The 21,767-nt window shown below is 41.0% G+C and overlaps 2 protein-coding genes across 4 annotated transcripts in view; both read right to left on the reverse strand.

Annotated features, from left to right (window-relative positions):
* Positions 1-5,338, reverse strand: part of LOC130174648 (thrombospondin type-1 domain-containing protein 4-like) — a 45,776-nt gene extending 40,438 nt beyond the window's left edge. Inside the window, exons 1-5 of the mRNA XM_056384702.1 lie at positions 4,815-5,338; positions 4,022-4,076; positions 3,688-3,763; positions 2,126-2,442; positions 124-553 (exon numbers count right to left, since the gene is read on the reverse strand). Of these exons, the coding sequence (XP_056240677.1) occupies positions 124-553; positions 2,126-2,442; positions 3,688-3,763; positions 4,022-4,050 (852 nt within the window). The 5' untranslated portion in view covers positions 4,051-4,076; positions 4,815-5,338. The remainder of the gene's footprint in view (positions 1-123; positions 554-2,125; positions 2,443-3,687; positions 3,764-4,021; positions 4,077-4,814) is intronic.
* Positions 5,339-10,067: 4,729 nt separating this feature from the next.
* The window catches only part of LOC130173468 (leucine-rich repeat-containing protein 49), a 37,453-nt gene continuing 25,753 nt past the window's right edge, over positions 10,068-21,767 (reverse strand). For all 3 annotated transcript variants that reach the window (XM_056382775.1, XM_056382766.1, XM_056382786.1), the window contains 5 exons: positions 19,859-20,093; positions 18,698-18,883; positions 17,768-17,877; positions 13,913-14,066; positions 10,068-10,896 (listed from right to left, as the gene is read on the reverse strand). In XM_056382775.1, the coding sequence (XP_056238750.1) occupies positions 10,681-10,896; positions 13,913-14,066; positions 17,768-17,877; positions 18,698-18,883; positions 19,859-20,093 (901 nt within the window). In that variant the 3' untranslated portion in view covers positions 10,068-10,680. The remainder of the gene's footprint in view (positions 10,897-13,912; positions 14,067-17,767; positions 17,878-18,697; positions 18,884-19,858; positions 20,094-21,767) is intronic.

Genomic DNA, 21,767 nt, shown 5'->3' on the forward strand with positions numbered 1-21,767 from the left:
TTCCGTATACTGATCACCAAAAGGCATATAGGAATCAAGACAGCGGAGTGATAAGCCTAATTATGTAATTGAACCTCATAAAATGACTTGCCAACATACTGATGATAAGAAAATGTTGCATACATTACTGTTGCAGATCCTGTAGCGAGCAGACTCTCCTGTACAGGAAGAAGTAGGTAAAGGGTTATAGGGTCTCTCTTGGTGTTGCTGGGGCCCAGAGGTCTGGCTGCCTGGTTGTAGCTCCTGCTCCTCAGCTTGGTTGGCTGAACCAGGCTGGTAGAGGGGGGCCCAGACTTGGTTATTTGTGGGATGCTGTGGCCTGTGCTGCACGTAGGGTCTGCTGTAGTGACGGAGGTTGTGAGGGGGGCCCAGGTTGTTCGACCTGTGGCCACCGTGGCCTCTAGCGGCAGGATGGTGGGCATCAGCCGCAGCGGAGCGTCTCTGTCTGTGGGGGCGAGCCGTCCCAGACCCATAGCCTGGGTCCTTCTGCAATGGAGCGACATAAGGAGCTCTCCCATAGCCATACCTCCCTGGGATGATTTGACTGACCCTACTGAAGACATAAAACATGAGGAGATCCACAACTAAACCGGTGACAGTGTAGTAATTATCACTTCCTATATCTGGACCAACACATGTACTGTCCAGTTACCTATCATTTGTCTAACTCTGGAAATTATTTTCTACTTAAACCTCTTAAAAACCAACCAATGACTGTACAATAGAGGCCATCAAGTATATTTGGATCAGTTCTTTCTTCTATTAGGGATCTTTCAGCTTAATGTCCTCTTTGACTGAGGAAACTGTCAAGGAGATTCATCTGAACCAGAACTTTTGAGAAGCACAAGGATCCCAGTAGCAGAATTCTGGGAGCTTTTGTTGTTATTTGGCTCCTTAGATTCCAACTCAAACAACCCCCCATTACTCAGCTGTCAGTGCTGTTTGTTTAAAGGCGAGCACAACAGGAAGGAGGTCACAAAGCTGCTGAGCACAAGCCGAGCCTTTGACTCCATCCATAAAAGACTAGCTTTCCACTGGAGGGCAGTCAGATGGCCCACAGCGATGGCTCCAAAGAGTCACTTTTAGATCAGGCTGCTCGGCATGCAGCACAGCCGTACAGGCTCTTTAAGGACTTGCAGACCTAAACAAAGACAAGAGCTAAAATACAGAATATTCAACATTGCAATATTGAAATCAATCGCAATAGATTGTTGTTGTTGGTTTTTTTTTTTTGCAATATTTCTTTAGTCAGTAAAGAGAAGTGTTTTTCCCAGATAATAATTACAAATTATTTTATACCCATGTGTAGGAAGCTACAGATGGGCCACAAACTGAAGGAGAAACCAACAAGCTTCACTGCTTTGGCCAGGATCAGGCTAAATGAGATGGTGAATGTGTCAGAATAATTAGTCATCATTTTTTGGTCAACAGACCTGGCAGACTAAACTTTGGACTTTGACCAATCATCGTTTGCCATCCTTCGTGACATGTGTGATGAACATAGGCGAGCGGGTAAGTTGCCAGGGACCAGCTTCACTCTACCACCTGACAGCACCAACAACAAATGTATGTGTGCGTCATTAAGGTTTTATGAATGGAGGTGAACCAGGAACCATCTGACATCACTCTCAATAAACCACTATATCAATGTCACTATGTCAATCTCAGTTATTCTCAGTCAGTAGACAGAAGTTGTGTTGGTGCGCAGCAAACATGTGTGCTAACTGTGACATATTGCTCCTGACGCACTACAGAGGATAAACCTGCAACTGTCAGAGATTTTTGTTTATGATGCCCTACGTCTGCTATTATTCGCTGATATTTTCCCTCACATAAATTCTACAAGTTTGCGGACCACCATTCTTGCAAATCACATCATTTTCATACTCATCAAACCACTCAGTGACCCCTCATGCTCTTTGTGGGAGCACATTTTCCCCCCATTCCTTTACTAAGGTTTTTACTTTTGTCATCCACCTGTATCTGAACACTTCCTCTGAAGTAAAACAAAAAGGGCAGCCTCGGCAAGTTTGGAAGCTCAAGTTGTAAGTACAGTGATATAAACTCGTTGACTTGTTTGTTTTGTGGCCAGAAAAAAACCCATCGCCATGACCGATAACAGTACCTTTGTCCACCTGGTCGGGTCTCTCTCGTCAGCTCACCGCGACTGCTGCTGTTGGAAGGCCTGCCTGTGTCGCGATGCAGAGGAACTGATGGCTGCAGGGCTGAGATGACATGGGCAGGTTGCTGGGGATGAACTCCAGCTCTTCTCGAGGGATAAAGGGATGGAGTGTAAACAGGCAGGCAGGGTCTGCTCTGCTCTTGTACCCCTCTCCCACAGGTCCGGGAGCAGGTTGACCAGGACCCCCAGGCGCCCCAGGAGCCCTGAATTTCTCCATGCTCAGCCCTGAACTCCTGTTGGGGCTCTGCCCTCTGAGGAACCTGTATGGAGACAAAACAACCACAATTACTGACACCACATGCGCAAAGAAACAGGACAGTGTCACAAGATGTGGATGCCAGGGATTGATGGAAAGCCTCCATCAACACGACTTTAATCTCCCCAGATCATGGCCATGTATAAAAGCTCAAGTCACTGACCTCATCTCATCAACATGACTATCCTGCTCCTCTGCCTCCCACCACTATTCATGAAACAGACCTCTGTTCACGGTTATAAAGCCCTGATTTGGCTGATTAGTGGGTGTCTGTTAGTGGCCTATCCCCTATTGGCTACCTGCATTTCTCACTGTTGACTCTATCCCTCTGTGCGGCTCTGCCAGGGATGTATTAGTAGCGATCAGTGCGCTCTCTGTTTGAGGAACCTGCCAGCAGGAGTCCTGTGCCAAGCCGGCTTTATCCGTGGAGCCGCGTGGAAATCCTGCTCTTTAAGGAGCACTTTGTCTCTATTCACAGCAACCTCTCTGGGCAAACACATGGCTGTAGTAAAAGCTCAGCTGCCTTTGACTTTTAGCGGATGGAGGGAGAATACAGAAGCAGTAGGGAGAGTTGGCAGGAAGCTCTTCTGCTGTCAATCAGACTGTGCAGCTATTCAGAGAGACCCCAGACCTCCCTCCTCCTCCTCTACCCTGCTTCAGCCTTTGTAACTCAACGCCACTGTCATCTCCCGTGTCAGCCATAGGTCACACAGCTGGACTCCCGCTGAAAACACATGGAGCTGACTGAAACCAACCCCCCAAAAAACTGACTAGATAGTTGATCTGTCAGTCAGCGTCATACTTGGTGCACCCACTAGCTGCATCCGTGAAGTTCCTGTGGCTGCAGAGTTCAAGAGGTGTTTTGCAGACATCAGCCCTCTATTTTTCCCTGCAATCAACACAACCTTTCACTCTCTCTCTCTCTCTCTCATTACAATTTAACAGATTAGCACCCTGGTCAAGTTCCTCCTGGGAATAGTCTCACTGTTTACACACACTGGGGGGAAAAAAAAAAGAAGGCAGAATGAAAGTCTATAACTTGAGATGGCGTTTGGCTATGCTAACAAGACACGATCATGCATGCCATCTTTGGAGACAAGCATTCCACTCACCAGTGCCAACCACGCAATTAGACTTATTTGAGGGAGGTCTTCTATCATGAAAGTGAGCGTGTCAAACAGATCACACATGTCTGAACACAGATGTATTTGTTTTCAGTAGCACCACCTGCTACACAACTGCTGCTCACCTTCCTGTGGTCTGTTGTGTGTTGGCAGTCCAGGGGGTCTGACCAAAGCAGCAGCAGCAGCAGCAGCACAGAAACTCTACAGACAAAACACAGAAGCGATTACCGGTGATACAAATGGTTTTACTGAAACGGCATTATTGGTTAATAAATAAGAAGATGCTATTAAAATATTGCTGTTGATAAAGTGGTATATTTATAGATGGTTAGAACATGAGGCAGCCACACAAAAATAGGAACATAGACATTCATCTGTATTTCAACAAAAATGAATGCACAAACTATTAAACACATATGTAATCCATTATCCATTATTAAACAATCACACTGGCATTACCTGACAATCCAGACACAGGCTCCCCACATAGCTCCTGGATTTTGAGGTGCAGACACTTAAGGGTGAAGAGAGAAGTTTACATTAGCATACACCTGATAGAGACTGACTGATTTTCAACACAACTGCTGTCTGTGTGACCCCAACCCAGAGGCACTAGACGGTGAAAACCCACTTTGACTCTGTCTAATCACTATCCATCTACAGAATACTGTAGATTTCACTCATCATTTTAGTCTGGACATATAAAAGTATTAAAAGTGGACAGTATTTAATGTGTGAATTACACTACATTTCCGGTAGCTGTGCCTGTCTGTATCCCTCAAATGTCACAATCCTGACACTTGTTTCATTTGCCACTACATCACTCAGTCTGACAATCTCTCAATACACTGACTCAGGCAAAAAAAAAAAAAAAGACTTCTACCCACTTGACCATGTGGGTTGACCTCTCTGACCTCTGGCTCCTAATGAGGGAGGAACCCCTGCTGAAAACAAGCCACCCCCTGAACAGCAGGTCTGAGGGCCAGTTAGGGAAGGACTTTCACCCTTCACCCCAGACCATATAACTCAGCCCTACTTTGCACCTTGTCTAAATTAAGTTCACTGAACCAGACAGGAGGGTCGGGAAGTGCTGCAGTGTTCAAACCAGGAGAAAAGCAATACAAAGTAAACACACTCCATTCCACTTTCACACTAATTAATTATTATTAATTTGATTTATTGCTATTATTATTATCATTATTGCAGCATGGAAATCAAGAAATAACAGCCCACATATTATATGGAGACGTACCTGTATGTTACTGATGCGGGTATGGTGAAGTATTAGTTACTTCACTCTAATTTCAAACTAGTTTATCCTACTCTGTCGCGTTCACAGATCCATTTCCACGCGCAGGTATCCTCATGGTCGAAACAGTCACCCAAGTGGAAATGCAGGGTTTCCCTCCAAGAGACTTGGTGCTAAGCCATGTAAGTCAGTAAATCCGTATTCCGGACTGAGAGTTAAATCCTGGCGCAGTAGAAACTCGGGACCCTGATCATCCCGTTGACTCCGGCATTTCTGCTTTTACGCACAAAGACACAGAATGACAGAAAGCTGGAAACGGACACGAAAGACAGAAAACAACCTCTGCTGCGCCCCCTGCCGCAACTGTTACTCTCTCTTTGTCCGTGTGTGTGTGTGTGTATGTGTGTGTGTGTGTGTGTGTGTGTGCCATGTAAATATGTAGGTGTGTGCCTCCCTTCCTCCCCCACCCACTCAGTGAGTGCTGTGCTAGGGTTTTCTTGTGTGTGGAATAAAGCGCAGTAGTTTTTCAAAGCTGTCCAAAGTGGAGCCACAGACAGGTAAATGATCCCATCTATCAGCTGCTGTGAAGCCAAAGCTGAAAGCTCCACCCACCAGCTCTGATGGTGAAACGCTAAAGGGACTTTTCAGTATCAATAACATCAGCACTATATTTGTACTAGTGCGGCTGGATTAAAGGGTCAGTTGATCCAAATCACAAGTGTCCATAAGTATTTGGACAGTTAAATGTCTTTTGTTCTCTGCACAGCTCAGCACATAATATCTGAAATAAAATAATGGATAATTCATTAAAGTGTGAAGTCTCAGCTTTGATTTGTATAGGTTTATGATGATATTGAAATAACTGTGTGGGAGATATAGCCATTTTTGACACATTGTGCCAAAATCGGGTTCAAAAGTATTTGGACCGTTGACATTTCTTGGACAGCTGTGTGTTGTTTCGACATTAGTTCATACACAAAAAAAACCTCACAAGTGGCTCAGACTTCATTCAGAGTTAAAAGTTGTCATTAAGATTGAGGTGGAGTTGTCTGTCAATATGATGAATAAAGACGTCACCACGCAGGTGAAGAAGATATGGAGGCCCAAAAAAAGCAAAAATCTATCAGAGAGATATCAAAAGTAGTCAGTTTGCCAAAATCAACAGATGGGTACATTCTGAAAAAGCAGGTGTGTACAGGGAAACTAGAAAATGGCAAATGACCAGGTAGGCCGAGGAGCACAAGTCTTGTGAATGAGCAGCACAGTGAACAAAACCCCCTTTATGACTGCACAGGAAGTCTCCAGGATGTAGGCGGACATGTTTTCCTGTCAATGATCAAGATAAGACCTCATGGCCATAACCTCAGAGGATACACCACGAGATGTAAATCTATGGTAACCCACTTTTTCCACCCGCACTGTGAATGTTTAATGAATTAATTTTTGAATTTAATTCAATAAAGACACAAAAGATTATAATTGTTTGAGTGTTTTTAGTATGAGCACACTGTGTTTTTCTATAGCTGTGAACATGAAGATCAGATCACATTTTCTGAGTCTTTGATGATTCCAGTTCCAGAGGGTTCACATACATATTCCTGCCACTATATATACTGTATATGCTTGTGATAGCTGATCACTTTAGTCACTGGTCCACCCTGAGTCCACTGAAGAGAACAATTCCTTGAAGCCGTCTCCTGGACAGACATCATAATTTTGTTCATTACAACTGTACTATCTTCTCAACTACAACATGATGGAGAAACATCTATAGTAGTCTATATAGTGGTTTATAATCTACTAGGCACCTCCACTGCAATTAGTCTAAATTAAACTCAGTTCAATAAGGGGTAGCATGTGACCCACACCATGACTTAGTGCCCAAAAACAAATAAACAAAACTAGATAAAGTAAAAGTCTTTCAATCTTAATGAGAAAGGGGACATGGCCTCCTACATTACGAAGGTGATCCCAGCGTTTTGCATACTTCTGTATGGCCTACAGTAGCGGTGTGTAGTTATGTTTTGCTCCAGAGTGAAATCACTGAGGTTGATTCTTTACAGTTTTCATAAAGTGAAATAAATGGTGTATTTCTCTCTTTAGCCTCTTTGTTTTATTTGAGAGAACAAAACAAAGCTATGCATTGTTCAGTGGATTACACCATACTATGACACACTGTATATAGCTCATACTGGCCTGACAGTGGCTTCATTATTTAGCCAACATAATCTGTAAATATTGGGAAATATATCATTGTATCAACATCACAAATGTAAGACTGTACCAATCCACACTGCAAAAGCTATTTTAAACACATAGCGATATATATGTATCACTGCATGTATCTGCAGAAGAGCAGGTCCTTATTGCTCCAGCTGACCGTCCTTACTGATGTGTGCATAGATGTTGATGCTGCTCAGGAATATGCCTTTAACCACAATGTTTTCAAACTCTTCACAGGCAAACAAGCCTCTAATTAAAGCATTGTTAATGAACTACCGTTCCGGATGACCCATTGAAGGTCACTTGAGACGAGATTTGAAGAGGCGAGTCACTGTTGTCTGGACAAAAATGTGCATTGACGCAAACTATGCAGGAAAAAATGTCCATCTAAAAGTCACTTCAGCAGGAGAAAATATTCTACAGTGTTGTGGTACTTTTGCATCTGTGAAAAATACGATAATGGCTTAATTAACTTTAATTGTTTTCAATGAAGGCTTATTTGATTTAAAAAAAAAAATACTTGCACTGCTGTCTAAGATAATGTAACACGATTTTCAATCATTCCTATATTTGGTTGATTTATTAACAATATGTTACTCTTTGATGTTATCTAATTTTATCTAATCTTGAATAAAAACCACACTGTAAACAAAGTGAAGTTCCAGTTTGGGATTTTTTGGAGTGCATGACTTACAATAAACAATGCTCTTGGTTCATTCCAGGAGAAACTAATAGTTGGTGCTGTGAGGTGGAACGAATTGGCAGCCGTTTCTCCAGACTATCAGAGGGTCGAGCACATCAACACTGCAGCCTCCAAACCAGTGCTTAGGTTTATTGCTTGTCATTCACCCAAACACAAATTGTGAAGATAATGTTGCATGGCCATAGTCTCTCAGTGAGTCCATATAATACTGCTTTCTCTCTGCTACTATAACCTCCTGTGTATCTGTATAAAATTATTGGAACAACATTACACTGTTACTTATAACTGAATGATAAAAGTTTCAGCATGTTCTCTGGAGATTATCAAAAAGTATTCTGTGGAATGTAGGAAATGAGGAACTAAAACAGTGATACACAAGGCAGACTAATATACACTTATATGTATATTAGTGTAATTATATGCTTTCTTAAAATGACACTTCTTTCACAGGCTTGCTAACATACTACACTGTTTTGTTTTTCATTAGCAGAGCCCCTCTTGGCGAATCTCTGTGCCCTGGCAGCTGAGGCCTACATGTCTGCCATAGTGCTGTTATGACTGGATCAAAAACACTGCTTTGATTCATCATAAAACACTTTCATTGGTGACCCAAAAGTTCAGTTATCAACTTAGATAACAGCCATGTTATTGACGATGATAGCTCAAATTCACACACAAAAAAAAACCTAAACTGAAAAATCCTACTAGAATGTTGTACTCAACTGCCTTTTAAAATGTACACAGTCAAAAATAGATTGTTTTGGAGAAATATGTTGGGTGGATTAATGGATGGGGACACCTGTCATCACCATCAGCATCGAGCCCGGTTGTGATGTACTTACAATGATCAAGGTCTGTAGCACTGCTTTTTGCCGTCTGTCAAAAACTCAAAAAAGAAGTGTATCACGAATGCCAGTGTGCGGCTCTATAAAGAGACAAAACAAATACCATCTTTAATTCGAGCAACAGATTGATTGTGGATTATTACTCACCACGACATATGGACTTCAGGTTAAAGTGCTCAGCCGAGTTAACTGTGTGGGTCTCAGGAAGTACTACACTGTCTGGACTTTTAAACTGCTTTCCAGCGATGAGACATTGTTCTTACTCTCTGCAGTCTTAGTCTCTGCACACTGTCACTCGTCATGAAGTTCAGTCAGTCCTTTGGGAGTAGAGGTCTCTCACGTTGACAGCCGTAGTCCCATAAAACAACAAAATGTGTCAGCACAAAGCAATGTTGTTTATCAGAGTAGCTCAAAATAAACTTGCTGTAGCTTTTTGATAGCAGACCCTTGCACCAAGTAGTTTCTTGTCAAAGCAGAATACAAAGCGTTCAGTTTTCATGTTTGTATGAGATCTTCAGGGGAAAGCTGCCCCAAAAAGCTACACATAATGCAGTCATAGAGCACATTTAGGTATTTGTGTTTGTCTTCCAATTCAGATTAACCAATAGAGAGATATTGTATTTTGCCAAAAAAATCTAAATTTGGTGGTGGAAGGATGTGGGAAATCTGGGTCAACACATCTCCAGAAGAATAAATAGTAAATTCTAATGTCAAAAATTCATGCAGATTTTTGAAAAATAAAAAATGTATGCATTTGTTTACTGTTTATGTCTGGATAAAGTACTGAAGATACTGAACTATAGAAGCCTTTCACAAGACTATCCAAAAGTCTGGTTTGGATTAAACTTTCTTGTGAGAGTCTACCACCAGGATCATTAAGATGAACCTAAACATTCACTGATAAAAGTTCACTATCGGTCACTAATGACATTGAAAACCAGAGGACAACAACTCAGAACTGAGAAGAGACAAACTCATTTAACATACAAGCCGGTGTTCTTGTCTTCAAATCAAATACCCTTGAGCAAGGCATTGATCTCCAGTGAAGTGGATGACATGGGACAGCAGTACCTGTCAACTTCTTCGTGTGTGTAGAACCATTTAACACTTCATCCCCCTGCAGTTACTCCTCCAGGTTGGTGCTTCTTTCTCCACCTGACATGCCTAATTAAATAAGGGTTAAAAAAAAATTCTTTGCAGGTTGGTTTGAGTGAGGAGAGCAGGAACAGGTGGTGAGGAACTGGTGTTGCCTCTATGCCTTCGGGGACATTCCAGCCTGAGCTCACACCACCTAGAGGACCCTTCATGGTATCTGGACCACCTAGCTCGCACACACACACAGCCTCTGCCTCATGGGAGACCCGTGGTCTGTGAGGTGTTGGACCTGAAGCGAAACAGCTAATGTTGACTGATTTGATTCCTGATTTCTCCATTCCTGGGAAGACATTTCTAAGAAAAACAACCATGTAAACCATATACACAACCTGAGTGTTAATACAGAATATTTTAATACTAAGTACAATACAGAAAATCAGTGGTAAACAAAGAAAAGTCATTGTCCTTGTTTGTGCCCTTCTTTTATGTCAGGCAGGAGAAAGTGAGAGATCAATGCAATGAAACAAGATTTAAGCCACAGAAAAATCATTCTAGTCTCGAGAAAAGAGACACCGGTCATTTTCAGCTGATGGCGGTAATGATGAAGAGGGGTCATTCAGAAGGCTTTTAAAGTGCAGAGGATGCTCCGTAGGGACCACAATGCACCTTGAGTCTCTTAGTCCCTATAACTTTCCTAAAGTATGTTACAGCTCCAAGCACTAAATAATCAGACAGTGCGTTTAAAGTGAAAATCTACATTCAATCAAGATGCCTTTGTCATGACAGTTTCTTTAGCTATCTTTAAAACAGTCTACATCCGTCTTAAGAGAGAGTTTCCCCACACTGGAGAAATACACCCATCATTTCCAAACATTTTAATAACTGATAAAGTCACTAAGTGATGACGTGTTATAGATGGCATTTGAGACTGGAGGCCACCGGGAAAACAATGTCCACATGTGCGCAGTGTGTGTGTGGTCAAAGAGTGAACCTTTGGTCCTCTTCACTTGGTCTCGGAGAGCTTTGCAAGGCTGGCTTGGCAGAAGGCCGCTCGGTCCCTCATCTCCAACACACAGTCTCTCACCATCTCTGCAAACATGGACGGCCAAAGCTTGTGAAGAGCCTCGCCCTTCAGATTGGTGTCTGATGCTCGATGGACCAGCTCCTGGAGGTACTGCTCTATCATGGAAGCACGCTCCGATGACTCCACAGTGCCCTCCTGCGACGAAAACAAAGGTAATGTTGATTTGGTTTGAGTGTTATAGTGACATTAAGGTGAAGAGTAGTGGTAGTAGTATTTTTAACTACTGAAAATAGTTCATCTTGATCATTTGATTTAGGCCTTATGGAGAAGCTGTCAATGGATAAACTCATTAGATGTATCATAATTTAAATGTATCTGTCACAGTGCACAGTGTTAAACATTAATATAGTTGTTGAGCAGGATATTGGTTATTTAGAATGCCAACAAACAGGTTTTTTTTTAGCAGAGCACCACCACAGCACCTTGAAAATATGTTTGGGGGGGGCTAGATGGTGTCCTTTTTCACTTGAATTTACATTTCTGGGGTGAGTGATGATATAAAGTTATGTCTAAAGGGAAATGACTTAACTGGAGATGACTAAACTTCTGAAAAGTGTAATAGTTTTTCTCATTACCTTGTTCACCTCCACTACCTCTGACCTTGAAGTAAATGCTGTGCGCAAAGCTTTTTTTTCTGTTTTTCATGAATAACCTTAACTTGCCATCTTCATGGCAATGATAGAATAGTCTCCTGGTTAAAACTACAGTCTCCAAATATTGTACAATAGAGAGAAAAGATTAAGTTGGTTTATGTCATGGAGAAGATCCCCATAAAGCTGCAATTGAAAACTAATTTTTATTAAAACATCGGCACCAACAGAACTACTGTATATATTCATGAGTAAACGTGCCTCTTAAAACAATAAAAACAATGTCACCCTAATGCAACAATATGACCATTGTATGTGCACAGAGTAAGGGTAACTTTGTTCTATATGCCACAGAAACATAGCTATACAGCTATATCAGGCAGTGGCATAAATTCATTGCTGTTATTGGTTTTATTTTGGTATTGGTTAAAAAGCTAAAATGCCTGCCTAATCAATTAATTGAATCAATGTAGGTTTAAACTTATCCTAGATGAATAAAAATGTGCATCCACTCAGACAGGTTATCAAAGAGCTGACCTGAACAGGAGGCAGACAAGCAAGAGCAATACCACACCAGAACAAGTACCAGTATTGTTCAGCAGCATCTGATCCGCACAAACAAAACCACAGATGAACCACTTCATCTTCAGTGGATGGAGGTGAGGAAATAAAATTGCATTATAACTGGATTAGTGCTGCTGACGGCTTTCCATCAGGAAAAAAAGGCCATGGTAGCAAAAATGCTGCAGTACCTGTTTGGTATGTTTTTTTTGTTTTCTTAGGCTTCTCAGGTGCTGAGTGGGCCGTTGTCCCAAATACCATGTATGTATTGCTGTGTAACTGAAAGGTGGCTAAAGCTTGAGGTAATATTTGAGACTAGGAGTAAGCCGGGGTGTAGGTCACGTCAGCTTTATTCGGTTGAGGAAAGAGGTTTTGAGATCCCAGAAATCACTGTGAAAGCCTCTGGATGTGATGTGGGGTTTATATGCTATGTCTGCCAATGCATAATTTCTGGCAATAGTGGGTGTATGGTTTCCATTTGTTAGCACAAGTCTAGTGGCACCAAGGGAAGCTTGATTTTCAGGAAACTCATTGGCTAGTTTGGAAGTTCTGTCACTTCTTTTTTGCAGAGTAGATTTCTGTGTCCTTGATCCAAGATCCAAGTGACTACATCAAAAAGCAGTGCAATTTGCTTAATTGTTTTTCTAAGGAAACACTGCAGTGGAGCACAACATGGAATTTCACTCGAAATCACAGTATAATAGCACAGAAAGTGAAATCATAAACTCACTGAGCACTTTATTAGGAACACCTGTTCATTCATGTGGTTATCCAGTCAGCCAATCATGTGGCAGCGGTGCAGTGTGTAAAATCATGCAAATACAGGTCAAAGCTAAAATCAAACATAAGATCTCAGTGACTTTGACTGTGGCATGAATGTTGGTGCCAGACGGGCTTGTTTTAGTATTTCTGAAACTGTTGATCTCCTTGGATTTTCACAAACAACAGTGTCTAAATTTTACTCAGAATGGTGCCAAAAACAAACAAAATACAGACAGCAGCAGTTTTTGTGGATGGAAACAACTTGTTGACAGAAAGGCTACCATAACTCAGAAAACCAGGTTTTACAACTGTGGTGAGCAGAAAAGCATCTCACACAACACAACCAACATTGAGGTAGATGGGCAAAATTGGCAGAAGACCACATCAGGTTTCACTCCTGTCAGACGGGAACAAACACCTGCAGCTGCAGTGGGCACAGGCTGACCAAAACAGATGATTCTGGATTTCTGCTGAGGCAGACAGTAGAGTCAGAATTTGGCCTTAACAACATGAATCCATACCTTGTGTCAGACTGGGCTGGTGGTGGTGTGGTTGTGTAATGGTGTGGGGAATGTTTTCTTGTCCATTTTAGGGCCCTTAATACCAATCAAAGAAGGTTTGAATGCCACAGCCTATGTGAGTATTGTTACTGACCATGTGCATCAATGAATGGCCACAATTTACCATCTTCTAATGGCTATATCCAGCATGATAATGCACCACGTCACAAAGCAAAATTTGTCTCAACCTGGTTTCATGACTGTGACAGTTAGTTCAATGTAATTCAGTGACCTCCCCAGTCACCAGATCTGAATCCAATATAACACCTTTTGGACTTGGTAGAAGTGGAGATCAGCAGTATGAATGTGCAGCTGAAAAAATCAGCAGAAATGATTCTATACAGTCATGTCAACATGGAGCAGAATCTAAGGTTTCCAACATCTTGTGGAGCAAAGAACTGAAGCTGTTTTGAGTATTAGTATGGTAGGAACAGTATTAGTATTGAGTTCATAATAAAGTGAGTGTATCCGGTGTTGACAAAGTGCATTCTGCAAAACATATGTGATCATAATCTTCTTTACTGCTGTTTTTAAGGTTGAGGTTTTGTCTGTCTGTTATAGCAAACAAATGGGTTGATGGGGTATTAAACTAGTAACAGTCTGTTTCAAGAGTTGTTGCAGTTTCTCATAACCATTGGGGTGTTGTGAGAAAGCTCCAGAGAAAAAAACAGCACTGACCTCAGGGCTGTCTGCACTGCAGTCTCTGCTTGGGTAATTGAACAGCGCTCTACTCAGGCTTTCGCCCAGGAGCTTCCCGTTGTCTCTTAGCTCCTCTGGACTCATCCCTGCTCGTCGTCCACGCCCCTCCAACAGGAATTGCAGCTGCCGCTTCCTTCAGGGTGAAGAGAGAGGAGACACGAGGGGAGATATAGCGGCAGCAAGTGAGTAACACCAAGATAATAAAGATGTGTTCTTGCATTTATCTAATAACACTCTCTCAAACTCAGAACTAAAAGCACATAAAGCACAGAGGAGCACCCAGCTCTTTGAAACACTCCATTATTCATGAGATGACAGCACTCAAACTGTCACTAAATACATTTTTAACAATTCTACCTTTGAATAAATTTCCATCCATCTCTGTAAGTGTTTTAATTGCAGTCTTATCAGCAGCAGCATGTGTACACTTATAAAAGCAGTAGAGCACTTTAAAAGTGATGTAAACTACATCAAATGTTTCTGTCTATCAGTATGAAATCTCATGTGATACACTACTGCACCAACATGTTTCAGAGGCTGGTGCCAGGATGCTGCAAGAGGCTCTCCAGAGGAGGCTGCAGGCAAACATTCCATATTGGACAAGACAGTTTGAAAAGTGTGTGTGAACGTGTGTGCATGTTTTAGTCACACACTACGCTGACTAACAAGGTGAAACACGCTTAAGGAAGGTGGTGTGTGTGTATGTGTGTGTGTGTGTGTGTGTGTGTGTGTGTGTGTGTGTGTGTGTGTGTGTGTGTGTGTGTCTCATAGATACAATTTATGTTTGTGCATATTTGTTACTGAAAAAAGTGAGTGTCGTGTATCCATAAAACAAATTTGTCTGTCTCTGTGAAAGGGTTCTCGTGCAAACAATAATCAGTGTCTGGTGAAAACCTTATAACAGAACTTGCAGAGTTCCTTCATCCCCTTAAGGTTTAAGCCAAAAGTTAACATGATACTTTAGTTGCTGACTGAACTTTACAAACACAGAGCCAATGAAATCTATTTAACGGTCTTGTGCGATATAGTTGTATTTTGTAAGGTATAAGGTTTTCAGCCAACAATGGCATTAAGTATTATAGCAGGTACATTCACTTCCTCATTGAAACCCCTTCCCTTGATGTCTTCACTTTAATGAGACCCTTGGTGATGAAATTTGTGAGGTGAGCTCTCTTTACTGTTATCTAGGGAACAAGGTCAAGAGATAAACTGAGGCTGAAATCAAACAACACCAACAACCAATACATGGAAATGTTGCCTTAAAAAAAATTTTCTAATTTTCTTTTTTTATTTAATTTTTTTTTTAATGCTTTACAGGCTTTTATTTCTTTTTATGACGATTTCTTCACAGTGTAGCATTATAATTAAACAGCAAATAAAAGCAGAGGATTCACAAACTACAGAATCCAACAAGTGTGATGTATGTGATGTATTGTACGATATGCTTCATGCTGCAAGTATTGTATACCCTTGCTAGAGGGGAGGCAGGGAAGACAAGGGGGTGAGGGAATATATTAATGTGCTTGAAAACATTTAAGACCAAATTTGTATTTGTTTGCTGGTAACAATTTTTCATCTGGCCAGGCTGGCGACTACCACCTTGACTCAAAGCAGGACAATATCCAGAGGCAAATGTTTTGCATGAAACTGAGACATTAGTGAGATAGCATCAGATCATATGTATTAAGTATTAATTATAAGTATAAAATATTACTAAGGAATGATGAACTAAAAATAGACCTGTTCAGCAGAAAACAGAAGCCAGACCATAAGACTTGCCCTTAAAAAAATTTGGTGTGCAAAAGCTGACCAAATGGTCTGTCTTTACAGAGGCGTGTGTCCACAGCAATCTGTAATTAAAATCCTAAAGCTAAGGATTGCATGCAACATAAATAGTATCATATCTGGGTCAAACTGAATTTTTAGATACATTTTATCCTACTTGGAGTGTGTGGGGTTTACAACTCAGCAATTCAGTTAGTGTTCCATATGCTGGAGGACACAGTCTTATATACTATATTGATATTTCAAAGAAGTGAAGAAGTGAAATTAAGAATTCCAAAAAGCAATAGTTAAAGGTTATACTGAGTTATATTAAGTGTGCACGTCTACATAGGTGGAGGATTTCATTACAGTATTTTTTACCTTACTGTAAGATGTAATGCATTGTACAGTAGTAGGATTCCAGTGATGGATCCTGAAACCATGAGAATGTTAGGGCCTTCCTCTACACACTGATGTCTCAACAGTATTTTGTGCCATACCCACACTCCACTGAGCAACACAAGAGCATAAAGTGAAAAAAAACTTTGTGTGACCATGGAACAAGCCTTTGTTATCATTTCTACAAATAAACTAAAACCAGAAAACACACTTTACAGTACAGATAAAAGAGTCCACAGCAGGAAGGCTTTGAGAAATAAGTTGTCAAATCTAACAGCATTTAGTGTAATGAATGGATATAATTGACTTTAGGGCGAGTCATTCTGCATGCAGATAACTGTGATTAAGATTTCAGCACTCATATGAAACTAATCTGCAGCCTTGGGCTGTTGTGTGTTATCTATCCATAACAGGGTGTGTATAAATCAGAGTGAGATGCAGCCGAGAGCCAGTTGTCCTAAAGTTTACTAGTTCACTTTTCAGCATGATTCTGAAAGGGGAACTGAGGACAATGAGGCAGCTCGAATTCATTGGCAGTCTCACACAGTGCTGTACTGTTCAACAGTAATTAATGAGAGGGTTTTCTGAATTTTGTTTATATTTTAGCAACATGCATTCCCTTTTTTCAGCCCCACTGAAATCCACACTTACACCTGCAAATTATTGTCATTATGTCCATCCAGTATTTAGGAAGCTACATGTAATATAGTTCTGTTAACCAGTCAGATGATTGAGCAAATAATGGTTGCTTAATTCTCTGTCAGTTCTATTTTCTAGTATTAATATTGAATGTTACCTGTGCTGTAACAAAAAAATACAGTCAAAATCAAGGACATTTCAGGGTATTGGGCTGATATTCTTTGAGGGATGCAATGGTAAAGAGTTGGTTTACATTCTAAATTGGTTTAGAGAGAATTAGAAATGACAGGTCTCACATGTTGTTGATTTATTATTAGTATTGTCTAACCATTGTTTTTTTTGTGTATTTTGAGAGCTGATAAAAAGGAAAAAAAAAAAAAGGAAAAAAAATAGATGATTCAGCCTGGCAATTTTCCAGTCTTTAGTCAGACTTATGAGGAGCAGTAAAATCTGCGCAGCTTCACAATTTTGTCTTTTTGCCTCTGTCTAAAAAATATTCCTGTGCGTGACAAATTCAAAAGATTTTTGCTTTGCAAGGATGTTTTTCATTGACCCAGAGTGACAGACCTCAAGAGCTTTTGGCTGGGGAGAGAGAGGAATGTTTGTGTGGAAGTGCCAAGTACCCACCCTTACCCTGAGACACATAGTCTAATTCTCCTGGCTCCTCTGTGCCAGGCTCCGTCTCGCTGCCTGACACACACACACACACACACACACACACACACACACACACACACACACACACACACACACACACACACACACACACACACACACACACACACACACACACACGCACACACACACACACACACACACAAATGTATACACGCAAAACGCTACGCACAGGCATGCAAATACACGTACAGTAGCCTACACATTCGCAAGCTGTAACTCACATATATCCACATTTAAGAATCCACACATTCTTGGCATATTTAAAGCAAACACAGTGCAGGACACTGAACACACCTGTCATTAAATTGTAGTTAATGTTATGTTGTAGTTCAGTGCCTGAGATCAAGTTCTCACCTGGACTCCTCCAGCAGTAGCAGGAGCCGGCAACGTGGAGTTTCGGTGGCTGCTATATGACCCAGTGTTCCAAACACACGCTCTGCAGCGATCACATCGTTCATGGTCACCTGAGGTAGATACACAAACATGGAGTACATTTCACAGATACTGATTGGGCTAAGACATAAAATCAACAGTGGACAAAATTAAATCAAGGTAAGAAATGTATGGGCAAGAAAACAACTGCAAGTATAATCTAATTTCATTATTCATCAAATCAAGTCTATAAAGAGTTGTAATTTAGAGGCAATTCATTCATTTTCAGACTTAGATGAGAAAGGGCAGTACCACTCTCATGTCTATCCGTATAACTACAGCCAGCTGCGAGTTACCCTACCTTAGCATGAGCCTACCATATACATTTTACGGAGAGTTTTGTGCCAGACTCTTTCTTGGCTGGGACCACTTGCAAAGCAGCCAGCAAAAAATCCAGGAAGTAACTGCTCAAAGCCAAGAAAGCCCCTACTCCCCCACAATGTACAGATTAAACAAATATAATAGAGATATAATGTGCAAATTAGTCATTTTAAGAGCTGTTGGTAGGAACATTATATTACCTTTGTACAGAGCAAGGGTAGCTTTTTCCAGTCTTTGAGTCTGTTTGCTAAACTAGGCTTACCTGCTGCTGCATGCAGCCTTATATTTAATGGACAGTGGTGAGAGTGGTATGAACCTTCTCATTTAACTCTGTACTACAAAATAAGTGAGTATATTTCTCAAAAAGTTTAACTGCTCAGTTGCAATATTTTGTTTCTAAAGGGGTATATTAAAATAATACATTTAACACCTTATAATTAAGACTGAAATTTGGTTACTACATTTGTTTCTTACAAAAGCAACAGGAAATGCCAGCAGGAGGACTGCACTGAAAATTCATTTGGTCCTCACCTCCTGGCCATTGATCCTCTGCAGGTTGAAGTGGTGGAGGCGGTAGATGACGAAGGAGCGCCATAGAGCCAGACTGACCACTGGGTTGCCCTCTGGGTGGACGGTCAGCTGGTCCAGACGCCTCACCTGAGCCAGGGCTGCCAGCTGCGGCAGACGGCTGATGTTGGTTTCCAAGAAGATCAGGTGCTGTAGAAAAGGTAATGAGTCAGTTTCAAAGAGGTAAATCAACTTGTATAAGGCTATATTTGTTTTTATGCCCGTTGCTGCCAGTGTCAATCAAGTGAACAACTGTGAGGTGATTTGGATAAAAATACCCACCTAATTATATGTTACATCTGAAAAGACTTTTATTCATGACATTTAATGTTCGTTCATGGTTGCCCTGCTTCTTTGTTTGCATCAGCGCCTATCATGCACAGGAACACCTGTGAAGTCGCTACAAGTAGGGTTGAAGTAGAAAAGCTACATATATCATGCATTGTTAGCCCAAACTTTAGTCCTAAAACTAAGTAACATAACATAATTGATTGGAAATGGTAACTTCTCAAATCCATCCATACACATTCAAGCCCGGATCTGATCCGGAATATGAGAGTGGACAGCACAAACATCTGCAGCAACGAAGAAGCAGCAGAAGTAAAAAAAACCATTGTAAAACTTGTTTTCAGAGCAGTCTCATGCCTGAGCTTTCGAGATTAGTTTTACATATGTTTACCTCATTATCTGAAACTTTGGCAACATGTAATATGAACATCTGATATTGTAACATTAAATATATGACAGAATATAAGGAAATGCATAATATGTCCCTTTAATTATTTGCTGAGGTCAGATGATGGTAGATTATCTTGAGAAAAAAATTACATTGGGTTAATGTGGTGCTCTAGTCCTACCACTGTTCAATATAGAAAATGGTTCAGTGATCACTTGTTTGTTGATTACAAACAAGGACTATTTGGCTGTGATCCATAAGCCAATCCCTGCAAAATCAATGTCATTTTTGTGTCATGACATAGCAGGTGTTAGGTGACATTCAGCATTTACCACAACCATATGTGTAGCTACAATGAAAAATTTACATTCTATTCTTTTTTTAATTCTGGGGAAGTTCATGTTAAAATCATGCTATGCCTCATTATAGTATATGGCTAGTGCCCTCACCGACAGATTGGGGAACTTGACCCTTATTCGCGGCAGTGTTGGTACAATAGCGTCAAAGTTGATGTATCGGAAGGTTATTACAGTGACAGCACCAGCGGTCTGAACTCCCCAACCCCTCTCCAGGGCCTCCAGGGCTCCAAGTCCAAATAAACGCAGGGTGTCTCCATCCAGCTCCGCCAGGTGACTGTCAGACAGGGACAAACTCTGAACACTGCCGCTTCCTGCCTCCAGAAGCCTGCAAAGCATACACACACACACACACACACACACACACACACAGTCTTGATATGCTGAATGCACAGAATTTGTTGCCTTGAGAAAAAAAAAAGAGTATCTTTGAGCCTAAAGTGCTTTGTTTACATTTGTTTGAAAAAGCAGGCATTGTGCTAAGAGAAGGAAAAAACAACATCACTACTGAATTCTCAGTGGTCCAGTCAGTGTCCTACTTGTGTTGCCTAATTGCTTTCTATTCTCCTATACAACAGTTGAAGTGCCCTTCCCTGATAAAAGAGTCGTGAGAGTGGAGAATCTGGGCAAGTCTCAAGGAGACATAATCTCCTCTCGCTGCCCATGTGCTCAGCCTTCTGGGTCTGCTGACACTCAGGGGACTTTTCAGCATAGCAGGGCATCAGATGGCTACTGGCTGCTGGCTACTCAACTCTGATCATTTTGGGTTCAGCCTGCCAACAAACTAATCACCCCCTATTCATATTTCACACCCTTCCAATCTCGCCACAACAGAAAGCCATAGTAGTTAGAAGACTAATCCTTTGATTGCAGAACTCCAATCCAAGATTGTTGTTGAGACCAATTTTTATAAAGTGTGCATTTAAGTAGTGAGGTGAGCGACATAACCGGTCACAGTCAGGGACAGAAAACAAAAACAAGATGAAAAAGGACAGTAGACATACTGTAGACAGAGAGATACATACTGTAAATGGGGAGACAAATGAGCTGTACTGTAACTGAAGCTTCTTTGAAAAAATCCACCTTTGTTGTAAGCACAGTAAGACTGATCCCCCAGAGGTGACTGCTCTGTGTCCCGGGGAGAATGAACAGATTCCTCTCCTAACTGAGCAGCAAAAAGGGGATCAAAGACTTGGAGAATTAGACAAATAATTAATCTGGATTACTAAGGGCCATCTTTAAAATGAGAAGTATGCTATGGTAGATTGGAGTCTCTACCAAATGAATAAGGAGGTCCACGTGAAGTAAAAACAGGGAGAGAAGAGAAGAGAGGAGTGATGTAGACAGAGGTGTACTTTTCAGACTAAACAAAAAATAATTCTGTACATCCTAATGTCCACAGTAGTAGTAGCTGGAAGTAGACTCTAACAATTGTCTTTTTTGTCGTAGATCTAAATACATTGTTTGTTTATCAGTATATCAGTTTTATCATATAACCATATAAAGTCTGAAACATAATGTCTTGGAAGATAAAAACACCATGTTCAAGCTTTTGGTCTATTACATGCAGTTTATAAAAGTAAATCCAGTCATTTTGAAAATAATTTGTTGGTGCATCATAGTAATATGCTGTTGATTAGTGCTGCAACTAATGATTATTTTCATTATCAACTAATCTGCAGATATTTTTCTCAATTAATCTGTTAACTGTTGGTCTAAAAAATGTAAAGGTGAGGTCTTCAAATTGCTTTTTCTCACCAACAGTCCAGATCCCAAAGATATTTGATTTATTGTCACAAACAAAGAAAGCAGCAAAATGTTGAGGACTTCATACGGAACTGGAATATTCCACCAGCCATTTTCATATGGTTCACCAGTCAGAGGAGGAACTTGACAGAACGTTGAAATCATGTTTTCGGTGGGTGACATTTTGGCCTCGAGTTACTTAGCTTGTTCTTGTGTAAAAGACAGGTGAGTGGTCAGGAGCCTCAGGACGAGAAAA

This window comes from Seriola aureovittata, chromosome 1 (genome assembly GCF_021018895.1).
Source record: "Seriola aureovittata isolate HTS-2021-v1 ecotype China chromosome 1, ASM2101889v1, whole genome shotgun sequence".
NCBI classification, from domain to species: domain Eukaryota; kingdom Metazoa; phylum Chordata; class Actinopteri; order Carangiformes; family Carangidae; genus Seriola; species Seriola aureovittata.